The 22,310-nt window shown below is 46.7% G+C and overlaps 1 protein-coding gene across 4 annotated transcripts in view; it reads left to right on the forward strand.

Annotated features, from left to right (window-relative positions):
• CCDC150 (coiled-coil domain containing 150) overlaps positions 1-22,310 on the forward strand; it is a 48,236-nt gene that overhangs the window by 16,829 nt on the left and 9,097 nt on the right. For all 4 annotated transcript variants that reach the window (XM_083627419.1, XM_083627418.1, XM_083627416.1 and 1 more), the window contains 14 exons: positions 58-150; positions 2,607-2,714; positions 3,304-3,428; positions 4,228-4,405; positions 6,998-7,066; positions 7,523-7,615; positions 8,317-8,400; positions 11,476-11,583; positions 13,439-13,501; positions 16,964-17,092; positions 18,763-18,932; positions 20,278-20,368; positions 20,702-20,871; positions 21,569-21,695. In XM_083627419.1, coding sequence (XP_083483545.1) covers positions 58-150; positions 2,607-2,714; positions 3,304-3,428; positions 4,228-4,405; positions 6,998-7,066; positions 7,523-7,615; positions 8,317-8,400; positions 11,476-11,583; positions 13,439-13,501; positions 16,964-17,092; positions 18,763-18,932; positions 20,278-20,368; positions 20,702-20,871; positions 21,569-21,695 — 1,608 coding nt within the window. The remainder of the gene's footprint in view (positions 1-57; positions 151-2,606; positions 2,715-3,303; positions 3,429-4,227; positions 4,406-6,997; positions 7,067-7,522; positions 7,616-8,316; positions 8,401-11,475; positions 11,584-13,438; positions 13,502-16,963; positions 17,093-18,762; positions 18,933-20,277; positions 20,369-20,701; positions 20,872-21,568; positions 21,696-22,310) is intronic.

The raw sequence follows: 22,310 nt of genomic DNA on the forward strand, positions 1-22,310 counted from the left end.
GCCTGTTTGAAGCATCTTCCCTCAGGGAATCCTTTGTTTCCTCTTCTTTTCCTTTAGGCTGCACGGCTGTCTCTGAGCAGGGAACATGAGGAGAACACGCAGCTGCGATCAGAAATAGCCTCTCTGCGAGAGGTGGCAGAAAAAGTGCAAGTAATGGGATTTTTTATTTTTATTTTTTAAAGGACTCGGTTCAAAATCGTGTCTAGCAGAAAAGAGAGATTGCTTTGCCAAGGTCTGGATAAATTTTGCATGTGCCATTTTGTATGTGTGTGGAATATGGGTGCTGAAGAACTAGAGGCTGTTGAACAGTCACCCAGGAATGTCTGGTCGCGGTCTTTCCTTGAGGGCAAATGCGGTGCTACCCCTACAACCTCCTGTTTAGTCTCACTTTTGCCCGCGTTGAACTTGGCAGCGAGGAGGATGGGGACAGAACCAGAACAAGTTGAATCCTGCCTGATATTGGCTGTAGGACCTAGCTACCTAAGGCACATAGAATCCCCCTTCATCATCATCATCATCATCATCATCATTATTATTATTCTTATTTCCAATACAATATTTTACTGGTTTTTTCCATATTACATCACAATGTAAATAAACCAAAGCCATCACCACATCCTCCCCATCCCCATATACAGTGGTACCTCTAGTTACGTACTTAATTCGTTCCAGAGGTCTGTTCTTAACCTGAAAGTGTTCTTAACCTGAAGCACCACTTTACTTAATGGGGCCTCCTGCTGCTGCCGCGCTGCCGGAGCACGATTTCTGTTCTCATCCTGAAGCAGTGGCGTAGCGTGGGGGGTGCCAGGGGTGCCGGCCGCACCGGGCGCAACATCTGGGGGGGGCGCAAGTCCAGAGGGAAGGGACAAGCAATCGAGGCTTGGTTGGGGTGGGGGGTCGTCGTCTCCACCACTGCTTCTGTTTCCCGCGAGCTGGGCGCGGCTAGCCATGCAAGCGCGGCGCCTGGCCAAGCGCTCCAGCCTGGGGAGCCGGCGCCTTAGCGCCTCGCCGTCGGCCGCGCAGCCGTTGCCCAAGCTCGACAACTCGTGGGGGCCGCCCCGGCGGGAGGGCTCAGCGGCCACCCTCGGAAGACGTGGTGGTCAACGTGGAGGAGGGCGACGACGCCGACGAGGCGGAGGCGGGCGGCGGAGGAGCGGGAGGCAGCGGCAGCCCGCTGCCACCGGCGGAGCACGCCGGGCCGGGCAAGGGCCACGCGACCGCCCGGGGGAGCCTCAAGGTGCGTCGGCGTCGCTGGGCGGGAAAAGCGCCGTCGAAGGCGGGAAAAGCGGCCTGCCTGGGCCAGCGGGGTCGGCGTTCGTTGCTCTAGTCTCCGGGCTGCGTTCCGGAGGGGCTTCGTAGGGCGACCTCTTGGAAGTTGCGCGGGAGGCGGGCCTCGCTTGCGCCCCCACTTGCTTGCAACCCCGAATTCCAGCTCTGGGTAGGAAGAGAATGGGCGGTTAAGAAAGGGGAAGGGGGCATCGGGGCATACGCAGAGTGCCTTCCCAGCACGAGGCTGGAGGGACGGGGCACCGACTCCATTGCAAGGCAGGCTTGCACATCTGACTGCCCTGCCAAACTGGACGGGAGAACCGCCGCATACCACCCCCGCTGCATAACTGTCCCCCCCCACCCCCTACCTACCCACCCACGTTTATTGCGAGGGAAATCTAGCTGTCTGCAGGGAAGGGGTTGGGTGCATGTAATGTGTGACAAAGGCATCAGGTGTACGTCTACCGTATTGGGTGGAAAGGGTATAAGGGTGGGGAGGTAGAGTGCATTTAAAAAAAAAAAACATTGTGGATTTAAACAAGGAAAATGTAGCATAATCTACTGTTTGTAAGGGCCCTTTGGGATTGGTTTTACCCATCTCAGACAGTTAGCTCATAGTGTAAATAAAGATGGCTGTTGTTTACATTTTTTTTAATAAAAGCATCAACAACGATCCTTTTGCACGGTCTGTTGTGCTGTGTTGCAGAACTTTTTGCAGTTGCAGGATTAGGGATGGTGTTCTGTGCTACAGTGGCGTAGCGTGGGGGGTGCAGGGGGGGCAGCCACACCGGGCACAACATCTGGGGGGGCGCGCTCCACGGGTTAGGGGGCACAAAATCCACGGATTAGGGGGCGCAAATTACTTGCCTTGCCCCGGGTGCTGACAACCCACGCTACGCCACTGTCCTGAAGCAAAGTTCTTAACCTGAGGTACTATTTCTGGGTTAGCAGAGTCTGTAACCTGAAGCGTATGTAACCCGAGGTACCACTGTATATCCATCAATCAAACCTAATATTCTTTTGTCCCTCCCCCCGCTTCCCTCCGCCCCCACTTGATTTCCTCTACATGAATGAATGAACTTTGTTACGGTCACAGACCAAATTTCCTCTACATTCTGAGATTACACTTATCTTTGCATTTACAATCTCCTCAAATCTTCTATATATTCTTATTATCTTTCCTTGCTAATTTACCTTCCCTCAGATACTTTACATTTTAATCTAGGCATATTAGCATGTCTTTATTTGAGCAATATTTTACCATATATTCTTAAGGAAGAAAGCTGGGAATAATGAATTGATAGACACTTCTTGTGACTCTTGTGTCCTTCCTCAAGGCGCTGAATGAGCAGTTGACCCAACAGTGTGCAGAAATGAACGACACCCTTCGAAGTGTTACCGTCGAGAACGCTCAACTCATCTCGGATCACCAGGCCGCCCTAAAGGTGTGGAGCGATTTTCACACGCGTTTCAGAAACCGTCCTATTAATCTGGGATGTGTATGCCATACACAATTTCCATAGGTTGGTGAGGGGTTATCTGGGTTGGGTTCTATCTCTGAGCATGTGACAAAGGTAGGAGCAAAGAATTGTGGGAGGCAAACCCCTTCCTGACGGACTTTTGTACCAACTAATATTTTGTATTATGTCAAGTGGGCTTCGTGTAACACAGTGTTTCCTCAAATTTAGGTCACCAGAATTTGTCGGACTACAACTCCCATGATCCCTAGCTAGCAGGACCAGTGGTCAGGGATGCTGGGAACTGTAGTCTCAAAACATCTGGAGGCAACACTGTGGAAGCTCAATAGCCTGAGTCTGCACTAAGAAGCAGCCAAGGTGGTCTGGCCTCTTCACCAGCCTCCGCTTTTGTAGCTGGAGTCAGTCTGGGCCCTGCCCTCTCAGGCCAGGTGGAAAGAGGCCTGCAAGGCAGTGAGCGGCACTTCCAGCTCTTCCCAGCCAAGATTTTCACGCTGAAAACGTTGGGTCTTCATTTTATCATTATAAACGCCTTCATAATTCCTTCTTTCTTTTATAGGTGGAGCAGGATAAAATCAATCAGAAGCTGCAAGAGCAAGACTTGATTCTGGATGCTGCCCGGGCCAGTATTACGGCGGAACTGCAGATTGTGCAGAATGAAAAAGCCCAGCTCCAGAGAGAGATGTGAGAGCCAAAGTATTGCTTTCCTATGCGTGGCCTGGCTTCCTTTTATGTCATATTCCATATATATATATATGTGTGTGTGTGTGTGTGTGTACACACACACACACACACACACACGTATGTAAAATCTTAATACAAGCTCTACTTCAGTCTTAAATGCAAGGCGTCTCATTCTGTGGCATACATCTGCTGTCTGAAATGTGAGGCTTTTGGCTTCTTTTGAAGGTTGCAGAAGTAATAATAATAATAATAGTAATAGTAATTTATTATTTATACCCCGCCCATCTGGCTGGGTTTCCCCAGCCACTCTGGGTGGCTCCCAACAGAATATTAAAAGCACAATAAAATGCCAAACATTAAAAACTTCCCAGTACAGGGCTGCCTTCTGATGTCTTCTAAAAGTCAGATAGTTATTTCTCTCCTTGATATCTGAAGGGGCGGGTGCCACTACCAAGAAGACCCTCTGCCTGGTTCCCTGTAACCTCACTTCTCGCAGGGAGGGAACTGCCAGAAGGCCCTCGGCGCTGGGCCTCAGTGTCCGGGTTGAACGATGGGGATGGAGATGCTCCTTCAGGTATACTGGGCCAAGGCCATTTAGGACTTTAAAGGTCAGCACCAGCACTTTGAATTGTGCTCGGAAACGTACTGGGAGCCAATGTAGGTCTTTCAAGATCGGTGTTATGTGGTCTCGGTGGCTGCTCCCATCGCCAGTCTAGCTGCCGCATTCTGGATTCGTTGTAGTTTCCGGGTCACCTTCAATGGTGTGTAATGCATTGGTGTTTGCTGCTTTGCTCCACAGAGAAGCCTTGCGTGTCGCACACGCTGCATGCGGGCATGAGGCATCCGAACTCCAGGAGACCACAACCACTCAAAAGGAGCTCCTGGAGTCCACAGTTGCTAGGATCCGAAGCGAACTGGAGGCAGCTCTGCAGGAGAGGGACTCTCTGCTGAAGGAGAAGGAGAGGCTAGAGGAACAGGTACCATGAACATTTGCCATGTTATTTTAAAAATACAGTGGTGCCTCGCAAGACGAAATTAATTTGTTCCGCAAGTTTTTTCTTCTTGCGAGTTTTTCATCTTGCGAAGCACGGTTTCCCATAGGAATGCATTGAAAATCAATTAATGCGTTCCTATGGAGACCGCTTGCCAGGCTGGCGGTGCGGAGAAGGGCTTTTCTCCCCACCGCAAGCCTTCAGGACAGGTACGGGAACAGAGGGGAAGGCGCACAGTGCTTCTCCTCTGTTCCCGGGGCTTGCGGTGGGAGGAGGGTTTTTCCTCCCCACTGCCAACATTCAGAACAGCATTCTGAACGTTGGCGGTGGGAAGAAAAACCCTCCTCCCACCGCAAGTCTTCAGGACAGCCATCCGAAGGCTGGCGCGGGGAGAAGGTCTCTCCGCCCCACCGCCAGCCTTCGGAGGAGCCTTCCGAAGGCTGGCGGCGGGAGGAGGTCTCTCCGCCCCACCGCCAGTCTTAGGAGCAGCCTTCCGAAGGCTGCCGGCGGGGCGGAGAGACCTCCTCCCGCCGCCAGCCTTCGGAGCAGCCTTCCGAAGGCTGCCGGCGGGGCGGAGAGACCTCTTCCCGCCGCCAGCCTTCGGAGCAGCCTTCCGAAGGCTGGCGGCGGGAGGAGGTCTCTCCGCCCCACCGCCAGCCTTCGGAGGAGGTCGGAGGACAGTGGGGAAGACGCGCTGCGCTTCCCCGCTGTCCTGGAGATTTCCCTATGGGCTTTCGTCTTGCGAAGGAAGCCCATATGGAAATTCGTTTTGCGAAGCGCCTCCAAAACGGAAAACCCTTTCGTCTAGCGGGTTTTTCGTCTTGCGAGGCGTTCGTCTTGCGGGGCACCACTGTACTGGGTTGCATCTTAGGCCTACCCAGAGTAAACCCGCTGAATTTAATGGGCATGGCCGACTTAGGTCTGTTTAATCTCAGTGGGCCTACTCTTGGTTTGAGACAAGTCATTATATTAAACGTCTGTTTGGGCATTAAACACTCTTTAGAGAAATGTGTGGCGTTCCCCCAATAGCAGCCTACAAGGACCAAGATGTACCACTTAGTACCACAGAATGCTATGGTTTATAACGGAGAGGGGAACATTTCTGTACTAACTCCGAGACCATATAACGCCGAGACCACATAACACCGGTCTTGAAAGACCTACATTGGCTCCCAGTACGTTTCCGAGCACAATTCAAAGTGTTGGTGCTGACCTTTAAAGCCCTAAACGGCCTCGGCCCAGTATACCTGAAGGAGCGTCTCCACCCCCATCGTTCTACCTGGACACTGAGGTCCAGCGCCGAGGGCCTTCTGGCGGTTCCCTCGCTGTGAGAAGCCAAGTTACAGGGAACCGGGCAGAGGGCCTTCTCGGTAGTGGCGCCCTCCCTGTAGAACGCCCTCCCACCAGATGTCAAAGAGAACAACAACTACCAGACTTTTAGAAGACATCTGAAGGCAGCCCTATTTAGGGAAGCTTTTAATGTTTGATGTATTACAGTATTTTAATATTTTTTTGGAAGCCGCCCAGAGTGGCTGGGGAAGCCCAATATTATTATTATTATTATTTATTTTATTTTAACTCAATTTTGTGCAGCCTGTCGCTGAAAGCAGCACAAAGACCTGGTATATTTAGCACATCAGTTTATGAGCTGTCAATGGTATCTGGGAGTCGCCCCACCCCTGGGAAATGAAGATTGACATGAATTTGACAGGTCATTAAAGATACACGAATCGTGTGTTTCATTTGCACAAAGGTCTCTGTTCCTGGCCAGTAATATGCCCTTCCTTGTTACTGTCCTTTCTTAACTAAAAAGCTAGCTTTTTGCCAAATGTACCCTTTCATCATAGCTGTTTCAAAGGGTTAGGGAAATTTCTACATTAGTATCCTTTTTTTAAAAAGTTGCTTTTAATTTCAAAAAAATACATCAGAGTTATTGATTGCCCACCTGGGACCCACAGGTGTGTCTGCAGAGGCTTTCCCTGACACCCCCGCAGGGTCGTGTCTCCCACTCCCCCCCCCGCCACCTGAAATTAGGCTGGAAAGAAGCATTCTGCATTAATGTCTTAATGTATTGTATATTTTGATGTTAGCCGTCCTGAGCCCAGTTCTGGCCGGGGAGGGCGGCATATAAATAAAATTTATTTTTATTATTATTATTAGCCAATAGAGCTAGGTTGCTGTGTGTATTTGGTTGTGCAATGTGTGATACGCACATGACAGTTTTTCTTGTTAACCTTTTTGGGGCTTCAGGCATATTGGTAAACAACCCTTGATGGGGGGAGGGCAACATATTTAATTCCACCAATTCAAGATTATTTTGTAAAAGTGCAAGGGGAGCCCACTGTCCTCCAGGGAGGAAGTGCGGGCAAATGGATCGCGTGTGTAGATCAATAGCGGAGCAATGAGGAATAAAAGGAAATGTAAGGAGCTGTGCTAGTACAGAGTTAGAAGCTAGCAGGCTGGGGTTTGGTAAGTTTATTTTCTCTCTCTCAAATACCTAGGGAGGTAAAATAGAGCAGCTTGGATCCTCCTTTGGTGAGGTTGATGATGGAGCTGTTTTTTAATCCTTGGTGGCAGATGCAGAAAACAATACATGAAATAACGGAAGAGAACAAAAGATTGGAAGCGGAACTAACAGAACACAAGGTATGGTGGTCATTCATACCACGGCTGCCGACAAGACCGGTTTACACTCTGTTGGTACTGGGGATGCATCAGAATTAACTGGATTGTAGCGGTCCGTTCTGGATCCAGTATGGTTCTTCTAAATAAATTCAGTCAGAATAACTGAAGTTAAAATGAATACAAAGCCATATGTGACCTCACTTGGCTTGGGACATCAACAGCCTTTGTTGGTGGTGTACCAGCAACTGGGATGCGGGTGGCGCTGTGGTCTAAACCATTGAGTCTCTTGGGCTTGCCGATCGGAAGGTCGGCAGTTCGAATTCCTGCGACGGAGTGAGATCCCGTTGCTCTGTCCCAGCTCCTGCCCAGCTAGCAGTTTGAAAGCACGGCAGTGTGAGTAGTTAAGACTATTTTTTTCGCTTGGTGAAATAAAAAAGCAAGCAAATAATAATGGCAATTTCCCTTCTTTTTTTCAAGTTGGAAATCGGTCCTCTCAAAGATACCATGAAGGTGTTGGAAGAAGAAAACAAGAAATTAATGGAGCGGGAAGCTGCCTTGGAACACCAACATGTAATTTTCAGTCTCAGCAGAAATAATTTCATAATATTTTCATAATATTAGAACAAGCTTCTCCCTTAAAAAAAGAAAAGTAATCTGTAAAAAGAACGAATAGTAAGCAACATAGAACCAATATGCTAAGAGTTTTGTTGTTTCTTTGGGAAACCAGTCTTTAATATCCATGTTCAATATATCTTTAGTTAAGGTGGGACAGCCCAGATGTTGGTGGCCCCAGATGTTGTTGGACTACAGCTCCCATCATCCCTAACCATTGACCATAATACAGGCTGGGGTTGATGGGAATTGTAGTCCTACAACATCTGCAAGGCGCACCCCACACTGGCTGCTTCTGAGCTAAGGCAAATGGCCTGTTTCATTTGGCTTGCTTCTGTTATTTCAACTGTTCCGCCATGATGGTGGACCACAGTGAAGATCTTGGTTTCTCCATCTCTGTCCAGCAAGAGAATCAGAACCTGAGATCTGAGGGCTCTTACCAGGCCCAGGAAGTGGCCCTTTAGATGGCTCTTGACCAGGCTGCTCACAAATTATTGAACAATGCTACTGTTAGGATTCCCTTTTTGAAAGGGAAAGAGAATGACCCGGTAATGGTTGCTGTTGTTGCACACCACAGCTTCTTCTCCCATTCCTTCTAAATGAGCAATGCAGACATCAGTGAGTGAATGAGAATGACCTCTGCTTTTGTCTTCCCCCAGAATGCCCAACAGCATGTAAAGCAAGTTCTGGAAGAGCTGACGGACGCCAAAAATAAACTGGCTTATGAGAAAGGGAAACTTCAGGTATGTCAGCCTTGTGGAGTAAGGCCGGCCACTGGCTGTTTGCCTTCTCTCAGTTCTTCCCTGCCGATAGAGCTTTGCTCTTTTCAGTGCTGCTGTTTCCTGGGTGGGGATGAACAACTATCTCAGCCCTGCTCCCACCCAGCTTAAAAGGACTCAAGAGCAGAATGCATCAGAATACTAGAGCTTTAGTCTTTTGGTGTTAACACAGCCCAAGTTGTAGTAGTGCTGATCATGCAGCCATCCTTTTGTCTCTTTGAAAGGCAGCTGAGTGATGACTATGCAGAAGAGCAGCAAAATCCTGGGGCCAGCTGTGGTTTTATTGCTGAGGGCCACTTGGCTGTTTTGTTTTAGTTCTCAGGCTTTTGTACTTTATCAGGGCTTTTTTTCAGCCAGAACTCACCGGAATTCGGTTCCGGCACCTCTCAGGTGGGCGCCATTGCCATTTATTTTATTTTATTAAGATATAAAACACATACATACACATTTACACAATGCGCATACACAACACACTACCTTATTTTCATAACATAAAACATACCTACATTACTCTGTATAATACCTACCTATACTGTACATATCAACCTACCTACACACCTATCCCACACGGACACCCACCAAGCAACTTGACTTCCAGCCGTTCTTGTTACACTATTTTATTTTTCTTTAATCTCTTCTTCTATCTTGACTTTACTCTCCTTTCACTCTAATCATTTTCTGTATTCACTCAATATCTGTCAAAAATTCTACTTTTTCCACATAAATTTTGATGTATTCCTTAAGGAATTAAGGAGCGCCATTGCCATTCTAAGAGAACAAGGGAGGCGTTCAGGTTGAGTTCCGGCACCCTTTTTCTAGAAAAATGGCACTGTTTAGTATGATTTATTATTATTGTTGTTATTGTTGTTGTTGTTATTTAAATTTATATGTTGCCCTTCTTCATAAGATCTCAGGGCGGTTCACAGAATGAAATACAGGATACGAACAAGTAAATAATTAAAACCCAAACAGCAATTATTTGCAGAGAGGGAACTCGAAAGTGCATGTGTGCATCATTAAAAAGGCTCTTTATCCAAGCAAAATGGCAGATCGTACCTCTGAGGTAGCTTTGTATTGTTACGAGATAAAATTATTATTTTTTAAGAAAGGCGAAGGAAAGAAGGCTCCATCATGCTGAATGCATTTGAGCTTGTTCTTTTGAAAGCGGTGTGCGCAGGGACCCTTTAAATCGGGGGCGGGGGAGTCTGTGGCTCTTGATGGTGGTGGACTACAACTCCCATCATCTCTGCCCATTAGCCATGCCAGCTGGGGTTGATGGGGTGTTAAACAGCACCTGGAGGCTCCTCAGCCCTGCTTCAAAGCGTTACAGGAGTACCATGTAAACTACTTTTCGGCAAAATCCAACTCAGGTGGTGCTTCTATGGTAAGAAACGGAGCAACTGGTCCTTCTGATGTGGTTTTTGATACTTGTTTAACATAGCATCTGGAGATGGATCAGTGGGAACCTTGGCCCCAAGGCACCCCTCAAGCTTTCAAAGGGAGCCTGAAATTTGATTTTGGCTCCAGCCAGACTGCACTGGGCTTCCGCTATGTTCTTTTTTTCTTTTTCAGTTCCAAGTGTGCCTATAAACAACAAAGCAACCAGATTTTTCCCCCTTTTGCCAGTTATTTTTATTGACGTTCCATAATTTTTAACAAATTGTCACCAAATCAATACAAATCCAATACAAATTTGAAAGTTGGGCTTCCCTCCCACCCCAGGTGTCCCCTCTATTTTCCTCCTTCCTTTGCTGCTTCCAAAAAAAACAAACATTTTTCCAACTATAATTTCAAAATACATTCCCTACACATCACCTGTTCAGTTACCAATTTCTGCTATGCCTTTTTATGCATTGTTATAGCCTGTCCTCAAAATAGTCGAGTGTAGAGTAAATCCTCTTCTATCTATCTATAATAGTCGTTCGTAAGTCTTCAAACTTTTCCTTCTGATACCTCTTGAGTAACACTTTGCCGGAGAAAAACAGATCTTGCTTCCTCCCAAACAACATACACACATTCCTCCTTAACATGGCCTTGAACATTGCTGTCTGACATCTGGCCCCAGTAATCAACAACTCGGCCTCACTGGTGTGGCATGCAGGGGGTGAAAATGAAACCCCTAGGGGTGTTTTCTGTGTGTATAAATATATAATATACATTCACCCCCACACGCTGCCCATCTCCCAGCATCAGAAATTAACAGGTAGGGCTTTACAGAGGCAGAAGGAAGGGGAAGAGTCTTAATTTAAACCAGGCATAGGTAAACTCTGGCCCTCTGGATGTTTTGAGACTACAATTCCCATCATCCCTGACCACTGTTAGCTAGGGATGATGGGAGTTGTAGTTCCAAAACATCTGGAGGGCCAGAGTTTGCCTATGCCTGATTTAAACGATGCCTTGCATTTGGAGTCTTTATGACTACAGTGGTACCTCGGGTTAAGTACTTAATTCGTTCCGGAGGTCCGTACTTAACCTGAAAGTGTTCTTAACCTGAAGCACCACTTTAGCTAATGGGGCCTCCTGCTGCTGCCGTGCCGCCGGAGCACAATTTCTGTTCTCATCCTGAAGCAAAGTTCTTAACCTGAAGCACTATTTCTGGGTTAGCAGAGTCTGTAACCTGAAGCGTATGTAACCTGAAGCATATGTAACCCGAGTACCACTGTATTTAGACAGGAAGACGAGGATGGAGACAGAAATAAGTGACCAGCTAGGAAGCATACATTTTCAGGATCACAAGGAGCTGCCAAGTATCACGTCAGACCCCATTCACTTGGAAATATGTCTCATTCATTTAAATGGATCTTAGCTGTCATGCAAGTATCTTTAGGACAGCATTCATAAAATAGCTTTTCTCAGTTGAAAACAAGGTACCTGCACAAACTCGCAGAAAAGTAGCTGTAAGCGGCCGGTGTGGGTTTTATTTAAATACCACCTGGACCCCTTTTTCCTCCGAGTTTGGCAAACGCCATTCCTGTTTCCAGATCGCAGGCTCGTATTTTAGAAGGCTCTGGAACACGTGTCGTCTTTCGTTTATCATAGACCAGAGTGAAGCAGCTGGAAGAAAAGGCGCAGTCCCTCCAGGACACACGCTCGGAAAACAGCCGGCTTCGCAAGCTGAACACCGCCTTGGAGACAAAGTGTAACCAGGTACCGTCCAGTTATATTGACATACAGTGTGGGTTGCCAGTCTTCTGGGCTGAAGGACAAGCTGGGGAAATTCCTCTTTGTGCCATGACATAATTAGATTCTGTACTCAGAAAGTCAGCGCAAAGATTTCTGCTTGCGCAACAGAGCTTCCCACTCCCCTCCTCCTCCCCCCCCCGTGTGCCCCCGAAATCTGTCCTAGGGGTTCCCCCAATCATTTAAAGCAGATTTGTGAAGGGCGCAGGATGCACTCGGGAGAAGGGGTGGGGAGTCCCACTGTGCTCATTGAAATCCTTGCATTGATAGTACAATACTGCCCATTATGCGTATTTGCATATTATCTGCGTTAATGAAACAGCAATATTTTAGCTTTCCTTGCATTTGGAAGCAGAGTGCTAGAAGTCTTAATCAAGCTTTCTGAGCATTGGTCAGGTATTGTTATTCTATTTTGCAGCTACTCTGCACTAGCATTGGCTAAAAAAGCCAATGCAATTCTGGGCTGCATCAATAGGAGTATAGCATCTAGATCAAGGGAAGTAATAGTGCCACTGTATTCTGCTCTGGTCAGACCTCACCTGGAGTACTGTGTCCAGTTCTGGGCACCACAGTTCAAGAAGGACACTGACAAACTGGAACGTGTCCAGAGGAGGGCAACCAAAATGGTCAAAGGCCTGGAAACGATGCCTTATGAGGAACGGCTAAGGGAGCTGGGCATGTTTAGCCTGGAGAAGAGGAGGTTAAGGGGTGATATGATAGCCATGTTCAAATATATAAAAGGATGTCACATAGAGGAGGGAGAAAGGTTGTTTTCTGCTGCTCCAGAGAAGCGGACACGGAGCAATGGATCCAAACTACAAGAAAGAAGATTCCACCTAAACATTAGGAAGAACTTCCTGACAGTAAGAGCTGTTCGACAGTGGAATTTGCTGCTAAGGAGTGTGGTGGAGTCTCCTTCTTTGGAGGTCTTTAAGCAGAGGCTTGACAACCATATGTCAGGAGTGCTCTGATGGTGTTTCCTGCTTGGCAGGGGGTTGGACTCGATGGCCCTTGTGGTCTCTTCCAACTCTGTGATTCTATGATCCATTAGGATTGGAAAACAATACGGTGCTAAAGGTAAAAAGTAAAGGGACGCCTGACCATTAGGTCCAGTTGTGGCCGACTCTGGGGTTGCAGCGCTCATCTCGCTTTATTGGTCGAGGGAGCCGGCGTACAGCTTCCGGGTCATGTGGCCAGCATGACTAAGCCGCTTCTGGCAAACCAGAGCAGCGCACGGAAACGCCATTTACCTTCCCGCCGGAATGGTACCTATTTATCTACTTGCACTTTGACGTGCTTTCGAACTGCTAGGTGGGCAGGAGCTGGGACTGAACAACGGGAGCTCACCCTGTCGCCGGGATTCGAAGTGACGACCTTCTGATCAGCAAGTCCTAGGCTCTGTGGTTTAGCCCACAGTGCCACCTGCATCCCTAGAATACAGTGGTACCTCGGGTTAAGTACTTAATTCGTCCCGGAGGTCCGTTCTTAACCTGAAACTGTTCTTAACCTGAAGCACCACTTTAGCTAATGGGGCCTCCAGCTGCCGCCGCTTCACCGGAGCACGATTTCTGTTCTCATCCTGAAGCAAAGTTCTTAACCCGAGGTAGTATTTCTGGGTTAGCGGAGTGTGTAACCTGAAGCGTACGTAACCCGAGGTACCACTGTAATTCAGTTTTTCAAAAAAACTAAATTCTCTGCCAGTGTCCAGATTCCATGGCTGTTAATGGAGGCATGGAATGCAGAGAGCTCAGGAGAAATTGCTGGTGGAAACGAGCTGTCTTTGAAGAGCCTCGTTTCAGCTTTTTACTGTTGCACTTTTCAGATGAATGCCGAACTTGCCTCCATTAGGATCAATATGCAGAGGATGGAAGCAAAGCTAAAACAGGTACTGGAACAATGGCAATGCCCTCATGTTTGGGACAGCAAAGGGTCCACAGAAAAGGACTCTATTCTTTCTGACAAATATACAGGATAAGAACAAACGGTGGCTGTTCAGATCATCGTTCTGGCGTTGTAAGGCCTGCCTGACCCTGCTTTCAAAATGGATTACCTGTGCTGGGACTTTATATTCAGGCTTGGGCATTCCCAGAGTTGTCATGAGGACTAGAGCGCTTGAATGCGAGGTGCTACTGCCTCCAGGATGGCTGTGGTGCCAAAGGGAGGGGGGTGGTTAGCTTGTTCTGACACACACACAACCTCCTGCCCAGAAGCTGTTTCCCACTTTAGGTGTGTGTGTGTGTGTGTGTGTGTGTATGTGTGTGTAAAGGTAAAGGGACCCTTGACCATTAGGTCCAGTCGTGGCCGACTCTCGGGTTGTGGCACTCATCTCGCTTTATTGGCCGAGGGAGCCGGCGTACAGCTTCCGGGTCATGTGGCCAGCATGACTTAAGCCGCTTCTGGTGAACCAGAGCAGCGCACGGAAACGCCGTTTACCTTCCCGCCGGAGCGGTACCTATTTATCTACTTGCACTTTGACGTGCTTTTGAACTGCTAGGTTGGCAGGAGCAGGGACCGAGCAACGGGAGCTCACCCCGTTGCGGGGATTCGAACCACCGACCTTCTGATCGGCAAGCCCTAGGCTCTGTAGGCCAATAAAGCGAGATGAGCGTCACAACCTCAGAGTCGGCCACAACTGGACCTAATGGTCAGGGGTCCCTTTACCTTTACGTTAAATTTTAGGAAGAAACACAGTGTGAGATTAATTGCTCAAATGCACCTTGTCCATGTGTAAGAATTACAGAGGGTGATTTTAAAAGCTAGTCCTACTCACAATAGACCTATTGAAGCTAATGAGCACAACTAACTTAGGTTCATTAATTTCAGTGAGTCTGCTCCACATAGGACTTGGTTAATACAATCCAGGAAAATTGTAAGGTACGCCATTGTTGTTCATTCCTAAGTAATCAGGTGAGTGGTGTTGATACAAGATGAGGAGAGGAGCATCTATGCTCTCAAGGAGTCTAAACCAAGCATACAACGAAAAAGACATTAGGTGTAGAGGTAGTTTTAAAAACACAGAATCAGGAGTGGAATTCAGGTCTACTTCATAGCTGTCAACTCTTCCCTTTTTTTAAGGGGAATTCCCTTATTCCGAATAGGATTCCTCACAAGAAAAGGGAAAAGTTGACAGCTATGGTCTACTTACCGGTCTGTGCAACTCCTCCCCCTAATTTAAATGGAAGAAACCGGATTGGTGGGCTGTTCTACTCTGCTTGGGTCACACTTTGAGCTCAGAGGTTAGGCCTCGTGACATCACAAATAGAGCAGGGTGATGTCTTGGTGACTTCAGAGAGAACACATGTTGATTTATCTTTGGATAGGAGGGGTTGTTGAGCATTTAAACTTCAAGCAGCCACCAAGAAGCGCAGATTTAAAATGGCTTCCTTTAGACTCCCTCAGTGACGCAACAACTCTTATAAATTGACTTGTCGTTGGGCTGAGAGGCAGGATTTGCAAATGGAGCCCTTGCCAACCATTAAGTTGCTAGACGTTAGGGGCATTTGTTTTCGTCTCGCGTTGCCTTCTCCAGTTGTTTGGTTTCCCCTGCTCGGGCAGCTAGTGCTATAGTAAAAATGCCTCTCCAAAAAAGAAAGTCATCTGAGAATTGCTGGCCGCAGAAATCCAATGAGCGTTTTAGATCATGCCTGGCCTGTGAGACCAAGGGACTTCGTGGGCGACCTTCTACTGCGTGCTCCCCTGAGCGCAGAGTTCGTTTCATGATAGATCTGCCCGGAAGGGAGGCTGCCTCCGAGTGTGGAGATTGTCCCCCTGCCTCTCCGAGGGTTCTCTTCAAGGCTATAAAGGCCATGAAAGAAAAGCTGGACACTAAAAAAGATACCAGCGACTTAGAAACTGAGTGGGATATAACCAGTGAGGGGACAGATCTTCAGAGGGTGAGTACCAAGCCTGAAAATGGTGAAGATGGAGAGGTAAAGGTAAAGGGACCCCTGACCATTAGGTCCAGTCGTGACCGACTCTGGGGTTGCGGCGCTCATCTCGCTTTATTGGCCGAGGGAGCCGGCATACAGCTTCCGGGTCATGTGGCCAGCATGACTAAGCCGCTTCTGGCGAACCAAGACAAGCACACAGAAACGCTGTTTTACCTTCCCGCCAGAGTGGTACCTATTTATCTACTTGCACTTTGATGTGCTTTCGAACTGCTAGGTTGGCAGGAGCAGGGACTGAGCAACGGGAGCTCACCCCATCGCAGGGATTTGAACCGCCGACCTTCTGATTGGCAAGTCCTAGGCTCTTTGGTTTAACCCACAGTGCCACCCATGTCCCTAAATGTATAATATGCATAAATGTACAAAATGTATAAAAGGCATAAAACGTAGCTGAACCTAATAACTGAGGCCGTGCACACAATTCCCGTTTACTCTGCGTTCAGTGTGTCCCCAGTGGTTTGGGAAGCGGTGTACCTATCCTATTGTTACTTACGAAATACTGTGTTTCGATGGATGGGTTCCACCCCCATCTCCCCAAACCAGGTCCGATCCAAATTGAGAAACCTGGCCGTATGTTAAAAGATGGTAATGTATTGTGTGCGCCTCAGATCTAACATGAACTGGGGAAATGGAGGTCCTAGAAAATTGGGACACGGGTGGCACTGTGGTCTAAACCACTGAACCTCTTGGGCTTGCCGATCAGAAGGTCGGCGGTTCGAATCCCCACGACGGGGTGAGCTCCCATTGGTCTGTCCCAGCTCCTGCCAACCTAGCAGTTCGAAAGCATGCCAGTGCAAGTAGATAAATAGGTACCGCTGCAGTGGGAAAGTAAATGGTGTTTTCGTGCGCTCTGGTTTCCGTCATGGTGTCCCATTGTGCCAGAAGAGGTTTAGTCATGCTGGCCACATGATCCGGAAAGCTCTCTGTGGACAAATGCCGGCTCCCTTGGCCTGAAAGCGAGATGAGCGCCGCAACCTCATAGTCGCCTTTGACTGGACTTAACCGTCCAGGGTCCTTTACCTTTACCTTTTTACTGGAAAACCTCTGAGCAAATAGCTCGTCAAACCCCTTACAACTCTGTGGCACACAGGTAGGAGAATGGGCTGGTCAGTGTTTAGGGTCGCCATATTTCAAAAAGTAAAAACCAGGGCACGCGATTCTTTGATTGACTTGTCTAAGATCCAGGATGAAGCGCCGCTTTTCAAAAACTACTGGTTGTATGGCAGCCCTATCAGTGCTTTTAACGGGCCTGGTCAGGCCATTTGTCTTGTACTTTTATCTACAGGGCTGAAAAGACAAGGAGGCCCAAATGCCCTGAAAATCTTTTCTGTACTCTTTGAACCAGTTCTTGGCACTTAGAAGCACATTTCTCCTTCCTTCCCCCTTTGTTTTTGCAAAAGACACAGTCTGCCCTTGTCTGCAGAGAGGACGATTTTTCTGTGACCGTCAAAACCCGTGATGAAGCGCTGAGAGAGAACCAGAAGCTCAAAGGGCAAATAAGTGCAACTGAAGAGAGAGAAAAACACAAGGTAGCAAATGTTCTTTGGGTGCTTTAGCTTTGTCTGGACTTTGTTGCAGCAAACCTACCACAATGTGTGTTTTGAAATTTTTCCTCCGCATCACCTGTCACTCCCGTCCTGAGATACGGATGCCTTTCAAGTGCTAATTCCCCAAATAGAAACCTTGTCTTATTTCTGAGTAAGAATCATTATTAGAGATTGGAATCATTATTAGAGTTGGCCCCATCTAAGAAGTAAAAAATCAACATGGTGTAAGAGGAAACAATCACACTCAGGGCCAGTTTAGAGAGAAGATGGACTGGATTTTCAGTTAACGATCCTCTTTGTTTTAAACCATTTTTAAATTTTAAATCATTCTGTCATTCCTTGAATTGGTTTGCTGATCTCATTGATGCTGTTGTGTTAATTTTTAATACAGTAGTACTTCTGGTTACGAACTTAATTCGTTCCGGAGGTCCGTTCTTATCCTGAAACCGTTCTTAACCTGAGGTACCACTTTAGCTAATGGGGCCCCCTGCCGCCGCTGTGCCGCTGGCGCACAATTTCTGTTCTCATCCTGAGGTAAAGTTCTTAACCCGAGGTACTACTTTTGGGTTAGCAGTTTGTAACCCAAGGTGTTTGTAACCTGAGGTACTACTGTAGTTTAGGTATTGATGCTTGCTATTTAGGAAAAAAATGTTTTTAATAGTTTAGATATTGATGCTTGCTATTTGAAAATTGTTTTATATTTGTTGTGAGCTGCCTTGAGAAAACGTATGTCTTGAAAGGCAGGATAGAAATCTCTGGAATGAATGAAATGAATCAGCCGTTGAGCCTAATTTTTTGTTTTTCATATTGGTCTGTGAGGTACCAAGGTACAAATATGGGAGCACAAACAATAATTTGAGGGGAAGCGGTGCTGTCAATGTTGTTAAAGCCAAGTAGGCCTCATTTTTGGTGTCTGGGTGGGAGAATACCTTGGCAAACTTTGTGCGAGCTTGGTAGAGCTTCTTGAAGGAAGAATGGGATATAAGTCTCATCCAGTTTTTAAAAATTAAATGTCTCTGTATAAAACGGGGACGGAGGAGAAAATCTGACCAATTTGTATGTTTATCCATGCAAACATTTGACAAACAGACAGCACGCAGCTGCCAGGCTCATTGCCATTGATTTTGGCTGTGCGCTACAGTTCAGTTTTCAGGAAAGGCATTTTATAAATGCTTATTATCGGGGGTGAAGGAGATTGAGGTGACGTTCTCAGAGCCCAAAGTACAGTGGTCCCTCGGAAGTCAAACGGAATCCGTTCCGGAAGTCGGTTCGACTTTCAAATTGCGGCTTCTGATTGGCTGCAGGAAGCTCCTGCAGCCAATCGGAAGCCGCGTCAGACATTTGGGTTCCAAAGAACATTTGCAAACTGGAACACTTACTTCCAGGTTTGCGGCGTTCGGGAGCCAAAACATTTGACTCGCAAGGTGTTTGGGATCCAAGATATGACTGTAAAGGTCTTTGTCTGGCCATCCAGTGTTTCAAAGGTCTTGCCAAGGATACCTGAAATATCCTTGAAGTAGAAATGTCAGGAATGGAACCTGGGACCTTCAGCAAGCAAAGCAGGCCCTCTGCTGTCGCTTGTGACCCAATACCATCCCAAGTAATCGTGATTGAGACCCGCTGCTCTTTCGCATTCCCCTTTCGTACTTCAGATGACGAATCTGCGACGCAAGCTGGAAGAGTCGAAGGAAGACAATGCCAAAGTGACAGCCATGTTGGAGAATGTGTTGGGGTCTCATAACAAAATGCAGGCGGCTCTGGAGAAGGTTCAGACTGAGCTGGGACGCAAGGATTCTGAGGTGGCTGAGCTGAAGAAGGACAGGTAACTTGGCTGCCTGCTTTGTATGGCATCCCAGGTTCATGGTGGAACAAAGCTTAAAGCAAAACACACATTTAGTGGGAACTTAAAAAAAAACAACTGAGTTGGATAATATAAGGGGGGAGATGATAATTGCAGACAATAATAGAAGGAATCATTTCAGGAGGGAATCATTTCAAACTATCTGCTTTTTTACGAATGGTCTTCCCTGAAACACTGTGTGATTTATGGTCTCCATTTAAAAATAAGAAACTGGCTGCAGAGTGGGTAGAAATTGTGAGAGAGGTACTTAACTTCAGCTAGATCAAGATCAAATGAGGGAATGATGATAACCATTGACTAGGCTGAAAATGAATGGAAGAAAGACAAGGGACCTGGAAGGGGTCTCTCAATACGTTTGTAGAAAAGAAAAGAAGAAGGAGGAGGAGGAGGAGTTTGGATTTGATATCCCGCCTTTCACCCCCTTTAAGGAGTCTCAAAGCGGCTAACATTTTCCTTTCCCTTCCTGCCCCACAACAAACACTCTGTGAGGTGAGTGGGGCTGAGAGACTTCAGAGAAGTGTGACTGGCCCAAGGTCACCCAGCAGCTGCATGTGGAGGAGCGGAGACGCAAACCCGGTTCCCCAGATTACGAGACTACCACTCTTAACCACTACACCACACTGGCTCTCACACTGGGAAAAGGAAAGGGTGGAGCAGTTACCTTGAATGCTGTTTGTACTGATGCCATTGGGAAAACCAGGAGTAATTAATTTGGATGCTTTATGTAAAATAAGAAGTATTTACTTTGGAAGCAAAACAGTATAAGCCATTGCTTATCTAAATGACAATTGATTAAACCATAACCTAGTGCTGTGTGTGAATCCTGCCCAGCAGCCTAACGTGTTTGTTCAGCACCATGAAACCACAGTCTGATGCCTTGGTGTGTTGCTGACGTATGAACCATGGTTTGCTTTAACCATGGCTTGGTGTTACGGCATTAGTCCTAGCCTTTGGTGTGTCTCCCCACCTCGGAAGCTTGGCAAACTACAAAGGCATGAAGAGGGAGCAGCTGGAAAACAATGCAAACTTTGAAGAACAAGCTATGGTTTGTTGGATCGTCTGGGACAACTCGTGGTTAAAATGTGGTTTGCTAAGCAAACCACGGCTTAGCATTATGTGCAAACCAAACCATTGTCTGAGAATATTCAAGGAGTCTTTCAACTGTGTATGCCTCAAGAGCAGAGTGGAATTAATTCAGTCATAGTTGAGGCTCTTTTTTGATGGGAAAAAACATGGCGGAAGCTTCCCTATCGCCCTTTGCCTTTGTGTGTGCTCTCTCGCATCGTCTCTTTGCTTCCTTTTGCAGGACCCAAAGCCAGCAAAGAATTCTGATGCTAGAGGCAGAGCTGGAGGAATGCCACAGCAAAATGACCTTGCAATCTCAACACAGCTTTAAGGTAAAAATCAGCATCTTCCAGTGGCTATAATAGACTAAAACCAGCAATACATTCAGCGTGGATAGCATGTCTGGAAGGACTGCATCCTGCAAAGCAGGAACAAAGTTCATTTGTCCGTAAATAGTTGCTGTAATTATTTTGAGCATAATGTATATTTGGCAACCGACTGTTCATTTTACTGGGTTTTTCCCCGTGCATAAAGCCATTCCCAGATTAAGATTCATAGCGACAGCTGCATAAGTTGTTTAATCTTCTGAATAAAATTGTTGTTTCACAACTGTATGCTTCATAAAGAGAATCATTGCTACCCTGTGCTTTTTCTCCCCCTAAAAGATGGAAGCTCTTTGTAAAATTCTGGAGGCCTCCAAAGCAGACAACAAGAAACTTGCCCAAAATTTAGAGCAAACTTTGCAGACCAACAGTGCTCTGCAAAGCAAGCTTATGCTTATTCGAGATGAACTGGAAAGCAAAGAAGCCGAGTGTCAGGAACTAATGGAATGCAGGTAAGACTTAGATAGGCAGGAGATTTTGCCTTTCCAGTCTGAACAGCTGAAGTCCGGATCTGACTTTAAGGCAGTAGAAACTTGCTACCTGCTGAGCCATCAACTTGGCAAGCCAGGGCCCAAAATGTGCAGAGGAGGTCTGCAGCTTTGAAATTTGTCTGAGGAACCCAGAGTCTCGATGGGGAATGAATTGCAAAGGGAAGAAAAATGATTTAACCTCCTTCCGTCTGGCCTGTAAGACAGAGCTATTCCGCCTGGCCTTTAATTTGAATTCAGCCTGATCTTTTATTTCCCTTCTCTTCCCTCCCCCTCCCCTTTTATGAAGATCACCCGCTCTGAGACCCCACAGCTAATTCTCCCCTGGCCTCCTCACTGGCCCAAGTAGGAGCAATTCAGCCAACTAGCCCTGGGGATTATCTAATTGATTTTTGATTTTTGAATTTTATTGTTATTCATGTTTTTATACTGTATTTTATGGTGCTTTTATAAATGTTTTAAAGTGTTTTAAATTTGTTGTTAGCTGCCCTGAGCCCACTTTTTGAACCGGGAAGGGTGGGGTATAAATAAATTATTATTATTATTATTATTATTATTATTATTATTATTATGAAGCATCAGTGCTGCATGTTTTCAGACTTTACTTTCCTGAAAAAGTGAGCAACCTCCTGTTAATCTATTTCCATCTGCCTTGCTAAAGGGACCAGTTAATTGAGGAAACCAAGTTGGAAGTAAAGTTGTATGCAGATCGTCTTGAGACTCTGAAGAAACAGCTTCAGACTGAACGGGAAGTAACCAAGAAGGCTGCTCAAAAGGAATCGGCTGAGGTGTGAGGAGGTGGAAGAGTTTTGAGTTTTTCTCGGTCGTCACGGTTGCACATAAATGCTAAGGTGAAAATCCTGGCTTCGTAAGCCAGGATATGCACGGGCTCCCTTTGGGCAAGTAGCTGAACAAGCCAGGATTCAGCACTTAGCCATTGCTTCCTGTTACGTATGAACCTGGAAAACTCTGGTTAATGGCTTCCAACCAAGCCAGCTTTAAATCATGGATCATTCTCCCCACCCTCACATTCAACTTTTCATACTCTCTCGATATGTTGTTCCTTTCCCTTCACTCTTCTTTCCACCTTCTTACCCAAATTGATGGTTTTCTTTGTGTGTTCTCTTTTTAATTCTCCTAGAATTGTTCTTCCTTTCATTCTCCCTTTATTTTTTTACAAAATGCAAACATACCAGGAAGGAAATAGAATGCATTTTCTTTATATTAAAGAAATGAAAAGCTTTTATCCTATCCAGAAACTGAATATTTTCCCATATATATGAGTTTCCAACTCTCAATAAATAAATGTGCTTAGCTGAGTCCAATATTACTATAATAAGTTAATTTCAGCATAAGTGCCATGGCTCTGATTTTCTTTTCCTCTTTGGCCAACGTCCTTTAAG

This window comes from Podarcis filfolensis (genome assembly GCF_964270895.1).
Source record: "Podarcis filfolensis genome assembly, chromosome: 1".
Classification (NCBI taxonomy): Eukaryota; Metazoa; Chordata; class Lepidosauria; order Squamata; family Lacertidae; genus Podarcis; species Podarcis filfolensis.